The 6,655-nt window shown below is 40.9% G+C and overlaps 1 protein-coding gene across 1 annotated transcript; it reads left to right on the forward strand.

Annotated features, from left to right (window-relative positions):
• Window positions 1–501: 501 nt before the first annotated feature.
• cfap251 (cilia and flagella associated protein 251) lies at window positions 502–6,293 on the forward strand (the record flags this gene model as incomplete). Its single annotated transcript, XM_083978587.1, has 18 exons — window positions 502–735; window positions 850–990; window positions 1,123–1,232; window positions 1,323–1,431; window positions 1,764–1,844; window positions 2,239–2,462; window positions 2,554–2,730; window positions 2,815–3,065; window positions 3,179–3,330; window positions 3,508–3,684; window positions 3,799–3,983; window positions 4,081–4,195; window positions 4,454–4,617; window positions 4,715–4,805; window positions 5,366–5,509; window positions 5,603–5,831; window positions 5,955–6,095; window positions 6,178–6,293. The coding sequence occupies 18 exons, from the start codon at window positions 502–504 to the stop codon at window positions 6,291–6,293; spliced, it is 2,841 nt and encodes a 946-aa protein (XP_083834713.1).
• Window positions 6,294–6,655: the final 362 nt, after the last annotated feature.

Raw genomic sequence — 6,655 nt, forward strand, 5'->3', positions numbered from 1 at the left:
GAATTGTTAAACTGTTGCGAATTTAGAGAAGAACAGATCTGATGCTATTTTGGAAAAAAAAAAAAGAAGAAGAAGAAGAAGAAGAAGAAGAAGAAGAAGAAGAAGAAGAAGAAGAAGAAGAAGAATAAAACTGAAATATTTTTAGTGCGTTATATTTGTTTGCACGTAGTCTCTCTCTCTCTCTCTTTATTTTTTTTTATTTTCCCCTCAGGGCTTTTAATTTGAAAGGCCTGATCACGTCCTGTGCGTCCTGTGCGGTGGTAACTAGGCAACGAGACGCTTCGTTAGCACTTGATTGTTGAACAGACTAAGCACCAAAGTAGGCTAGATGCTAAAGTGTACAGGTGTTGTATCATCAGCTAACGTAAATTGTTTTGTTTTACATTTGTAAAGCTAGCTGTAAATTAGCACCGTCAGACGGACGGAACAAGAGGGAAAGCCTCAAAGAAGAAAGAAGAAGCTAAAACCTCTAAGAAGGGATTAAGTTTGTGGTCATACATGATGTCAGATGAGCCGTCCACAAGCTTCAGTGTTGAAAAGCAACAGGGGGAGGACAATGGATCAGCAAGTAAAGATGAAGAAGAGCAGAGGAGGAGCAGAGATGAAGCTCCACCAGTCAGGAGAGAGGAAACAGGGCCCAGTGCACCTCAGATGAGCAGACAGTCTCTAATCTACACTGCAACCAGAGACACACTTTTCCCAAAGAAGACAACTCACAACAAAACACATGCTCTGGTAAATATGTACTTGCACAAAAAGAGCAATGTTTGTTTAATTTAAAAATAACTCCCCCAAATCTGAGAATATCCACTGGATCATTACAATAATGCTAATTTGCTCTCCATCCAGTCACCAGATTGGGTCTTTGGGTTGAATCCTGCTCTTCCTGTCTTCAGTCTGCAAGACCACAATGAGCTGTTGGTCTTCTATGCTGCAGCTCACATCGGTATCATATACAATCACACCTCAAACTCCCAGCACATACTTCAGGTGAGGACTTTGAGGAATATGTCATAAGGATGAGATGACAGCATTCAGTAGTATGGGTAGCTCAGCTCTAGATATCTTTTGAGAGCTTTAACATACTGGTTATTAATTGTAAGAAGGTTATTCTTTTTTCAGGGTCATTGCCACCCCATTTCATGCATGTGTGTGAGTGAAGACAGACGCTGGGTTGCAACTGCAGAGCAGGGAACAAAAAGCACGGTGATGATATGGGACACCTACTCCGGGTAGCACTTGATTCTTTACACATTAAGGTATGAGGTTATGAGGTTGATTCTTTCTCTTGGTCGAAACCACTAACATGGTCATTATTTCAGTATTCCTGTGCAAACATTGTTCGACTGCCACTCTGGTCAGGGTGTCTTCGCAATGGCATTTTCAAGAGACACAAAACATCTGGTAACCCTTGGGGCTGAAGAAGTTCAAGTGAGTATGAAGATGACCTTCATTGAGACATTATGGTTTGGTATATTTATATAGCCTATATATTGAATCTGTCTTTTTTTGACACCATGTTGTATTAAAAAACAAACAAACTAAAAGATAGAAAGTATGTTATCTTTTATCAGACGGTCATTGTCTCAGCTCTGCACTGTTCTCTACATACAATGAAGTAACATCCAGTTCTCAAAAATACAGAAAGAGCTTATATGGTTAATGTTTCATACTGGGTTTGCCATCACAAAACAATACATGTCTTACTGGAGTGAAATTTAAGCTTTAAACTGTCTGCTAACTGTACAATCATCTTTTCACAGTTTGTGTGTGTTTGGGATTGGACAAAGGAAACAGAAAGGCCTTTGTGGTGTACTGAAATTGATCCTAATTATGGTTTTCAAGTAAGTTTTGCCTTCCTCTAACATCAAAATGCCACCTGACTGAGGCGGATGAGGCATTTACAGGATCAAAAGTTCAAATCTCTGGGTTGTTTTTCAGGAGAACATCACTTACAATCCAAACAATAGCACTCAGCTCATCAGCAACAGTAAAACTCATGTGTTATACTACACCACAGTAAGTTCTTTCCATTTAAATATCTAATACAGCTCTTATGTGTATAATTAGGTACATTAATCAAATTGACTTTTTTTCAGACCGAGAAAAGTCTGCAGCACTCTGTCCTGAACCTCATGGAGGTAAAGTTGATTATTTGTAGAAAATAGATTGATTTGTCTGGTATGAAAATTTGTGTTTTGATTTTTAAAACATTGTTCCACCTGTTCACCACTGCAGTTCTGTGATGCGGCCACTGGCCGAACTGATGCTCTCGGGCCGTTTTCTCACTCTTTAAACCTGGAGGGCAGGCCTTTCAGTCTATCTGTGTTTCACTGGAAAGAGCCTGAGGTCCTAACAGCCACTGGAGCAGGGAGCTTTGTGGTGTGGGATGTGATAGATGATAGACTCCAGCTCATCGAGCTTCAGAAACATCCAATTACAGCTCTCACTGTATCCGACAGGTAGTCAGAGTCAGAAATGTTCACAGTTTGTTTCATAGTTGCTGTAGTTTCTGTTTACTGGTCTCTAACCTCTGTTTGTTTGATCTCACAGTTGCCTCGTAACTGGTGACTCGCGAGGCCACGTCAAGTTTTATGATGAAAACTTCATACTTCTCACTTGGTTCAGTGAATTAAACCTGGATGCTATCGTGTCCATTTCCTTTTCCAAAGAGAGTACAGAGGGATATGTGGAGGACTACACAGTGGAAGCAAAACCGTTAATTATCAGGTATCAGAAAGACACTCCCTTATTGTCTTCAGTCTGTGTTTTGCACATTTTTGCCTGGCTGACATTCTTTTTTTTTCCCCACAGGAACTTTGTTGTGTCCACAGCCAGTTCAAAGGTAATACATGTGAGTCCACAAAAAAACGTCACTCGGATCCTGCTGCAGGAGAACTGCAACCCTCTACACGCAGTAGCCTGCCACCCCAAACAGCCAGCTGTGGCAATGGGCAATCATGCAGGCATTTTAAAGGTGTGGGACTACAACAGCAGAGTGACCATCTCTAAAAGGGTCTTTGAGAAAGAGAAGCAGATTCAGTGCATCACTTTTGACCCTCAAGGTACTGTACATCAATATGCCAAATAGATATTGCATAGAATCAGTGTTGCTCTGCTACTATTTGAAATTGTATTTTGCCATTATATAATAAGCAGTGTTTTTATATCCTGACAGGATTATACCTGGCAGTGGGTTTTGGCAGTGGCGCTGTTCACATACTGAATTCCAGCACGTTACAAAGTGATCCCGCAGAGTGTTTCCATGACACTAAAGACAGCATCCATCACATCACTTTCTCCTTTGAGTCCAATTATCTTGCCACTGCGGTGAGCAAGTCATTTTTGTACTTTAACATGTCCAAAAAAACATTTGTCAACAGTGGTTCTGGACTAGATTGTGTGGAGCATTATAGTGTATATATTCGACAACATCAATTCAACATGTTTTATTGCATAAAAAATAGGTTTGTGGCCATGATTATGGATTTCCTTCTACACTGTTAGGATGCTGGAAATGCAGTGACAGTCTTCCACCGGCAGACTTCTGAAGACTCTTTACCTCGCTGGACGTATCTAGGCAGGTATTGCTCCCACTACAAACCCATCAAAGACCTTCTCTTTGGTGTTCACCTGGACAGCACCCAGCCCAGACTGCTCTCCCTGGGAATGGACCGCCGTCTGGTTCGTCTACTTTGTCAAAGTTGTATGAGACGCAAACAAGTGCAGTGTTTTGTATTGCTGCTTTTTACCCTCGATGTTTATGCCTCTCTGTGCTTGTGTGGAACCATATAATAGGTGGAGTACGACCTGGAAAAATGTGATGTGAACCAGCTTCCCATCTTAAGCTCAGAGCGCATTGAGCAAAGTGCTGTGCCGATGTGTATGACTTGGTATCCTCCGCTAACGGCAGAGCAGTTTCTCCTCGTTGCTTCAGACCAGTACAAGATTAAGCTTTTTAACAGCACGACCAAGATGTGCAGGTTTGTGAAATACTGTTACAGGATCTGATTTTCTGTGACTGACTTTTGTCAATGCAAATCAATGGAAAGCATTTTTACACATGTTCTCCAAAAACAGAAAGACTCTCCTTGGCCCAAAATATGACTCTCCCATGAAGCAAATAGAGGTTCTTTCCACGCTTAAACAACCTGAGACAAACTCTTATTACCTGGCGTACATCACAGGCGACAAGGTCAGTGCTGCTTTATAACTCGTCTTAGAGAAATGAAAAAAATGAAAGGAAGATATACAGCATGTAGTCTGCATTTGTGTTTAAAATTGCCAATAGAGGTATTCGTTGAGTATACAGAAGATGAGATGTGTTGGTGACTATGTTTTATGAGATTCACCCCTGGACTCTTGAACCATGATTAGATTTGGTCCTGTTTTGAACCCAGTGCTACTCCGGTAATGAAAAGAGATGTTTGTTGCCTGTCTCTGTTTTCTCTAGGTGGGTCTCCAGATTTTGCCTATGGATGGGAACCCCTTCAAGTCCAATGCTTTGATCTGCCACCCGACAGGGGTGTCTGCGTTTGCCTGCTCCTACGACGGACGATTTGTTTTTACTACAGGAGGCTCCGACTGCACTGCAATGTCATGGGAGATAAACCTAAAGTAAGCTTTGTCAGTATCAGTCTTGGAAGCAGAGGAAATGCGTGAGCAGTGTATTTCTGTTTCCTAAAACTAGTCCTCTCTCTTGTTGTGAATGCAGCGCCTTGGAAGCAGCATCCTCCCTGGGAGGAAAGGGTGTGGAGCCCTTTTATACTCTTTTAGAGGGAGGGAGAGACGGCAAGTTCTACAGGGTGAGTTTAACGTTTTCCCTGTTGCCTACAACCACTGAGTGAACAAATTATTCCATTAGCTTGAAATGAGAAGCATGTGGACCATTCCCTGATATGCAGCGTAACCAAGGCCATTAAAGTTATGCATCTTTTAACCATCGTGCTGTTGGTTCAAAATGTTTCCATACAGTTTGATTGTGCCTGTGTATAAAACTTGGGTGTAATATAAATTAATGGATCATATTCTTCCAACAATTGTTTGAATTCAGTTTGTTTTGATAATGAAGAGGACAGGTTTAGCTTTGACATTAATGTCATTTTTACAAATTGAATTTAGGTTTGCTTTATTTGACTCCTTTTTGTGATTATCAGTGATAGTGTGATATCACAGAAATGTAAAGCAAAAGATAATTGGAAAAATTTACAATTTTGGACAAGATATCTTTATGGCAAAGCACAACATTCAAACAGCACACAAACATTTGTCTGTCTGCATTTGCACACATATACATCTCTGGATTTTTGCTTCTGCAACCACTTTTACCACATACTCTCAGTTTTCTGGGCTTCTCTGTTTTTAGGAGATTGAGGACTTTTTCTATTACTGCCAAATCCGTCATCAAGGCACTGACTCAATGGAGAAACGTCAAGTTTCTACCAAAATTCCCCTGTCAGAGGTTCCCTCTCTAATGAGAGCTTTGGCCTACTTCCCAACTGAGCAAGAGGTACAATCACTGTAATTTTAACTGACAATAAAACCACTGCAAAAAAATCTGCTTCATACCACAGACTTTCAATTGCTATATGATTTTCACCAGATTGAAGACTTGCAAAATGAGGTCAAGTTCAGCAAATACGCTGAAACAGGGAAGTATGTGACTGACATTGACCTGGAGGAGTTTATCAAGCTGTACGTCAACCATCGGCCGGCATTTGGCATCAACAGGGATGAGCTTGTTCAAGCTTTTCACATCCTTGGTAACCATGACAGTGAAGGACGGCTTGTTCTGCAGAGACAGGAGCTGCTAGAACTCCTACAGGCTCGAGGTGCAATTCACTCATTGTTGAGAAATGTCTTCTGAACACCTTCTATTCCAGTTTTCATTCACAAAGTTTATGTTTCTTTGTCAGGTCCAATATTAGTCATAATTTTGATCTAATTTCTGACAGGAGAACACATGACAGAAGAAGAAGTGGCAGAGAGTTTTGGTAGACTTTTAGGTCTCACTGAAGAGAAAGAAGAAGAGGAAGAAGAAGACGGAGGAGCGGGACAACAGGAATATTCCCAGCATGGCATTTACAAATCAGGCGGTATGTAAAAGAAAAACTCACCCACTAAGAATTCATGTAATATAATGAAAATCATCATCAATTTTGACGTGTCTGTGTCCAGGATATTCCTTGGAAGGTGCTATCCCAGATGAGATATCAATGAGGACATTTACAGGCTACATCCTGGGATTCCCATCCTCAGCAGAGCAGAGTAGCAGATCCGCCCCTCCAGAGTGATGACAGCAACAAACAGATGAATACAGAGCAATATTTAGTTAGACCCTCAGCTCTGTGACCTGCTACTACAAATAAAATGTGTTTTGTAAGATACATTCGTAAGTCAGTAAGTGAAATTTAAGTACAATTTTGGAAACATAGCTTTTATCCAGTATTTTGGGATATTTGTAAGTAAAGGACCAGAGTGCTTCTCGAACGATTGTTTCCATTAAATTTCTCCTTGCAGAAAAGACATTTGAGCACCAGTTGTGTCTATACTTTTTTCCTCCATAATGTGATTATTTCAACTTTTGTAGAGGTGAAGCTTTTAAACACCATGGACCCTTGCAGTAGTGGCCTGTGATGTGAGATCCTTTTTCAAC

This window comes from Trachurus trachurus (assembly GCF_905171665.1).
Source record: "Trachurus trachurus genome assembly, chromosome: 9".
Taxonomy (NCBI): Eukaryota; Metazoa; Chordata; class Actinopteri; order Carangiformes; family Carangidae; genus Trachurus; species Trachurus trachurus.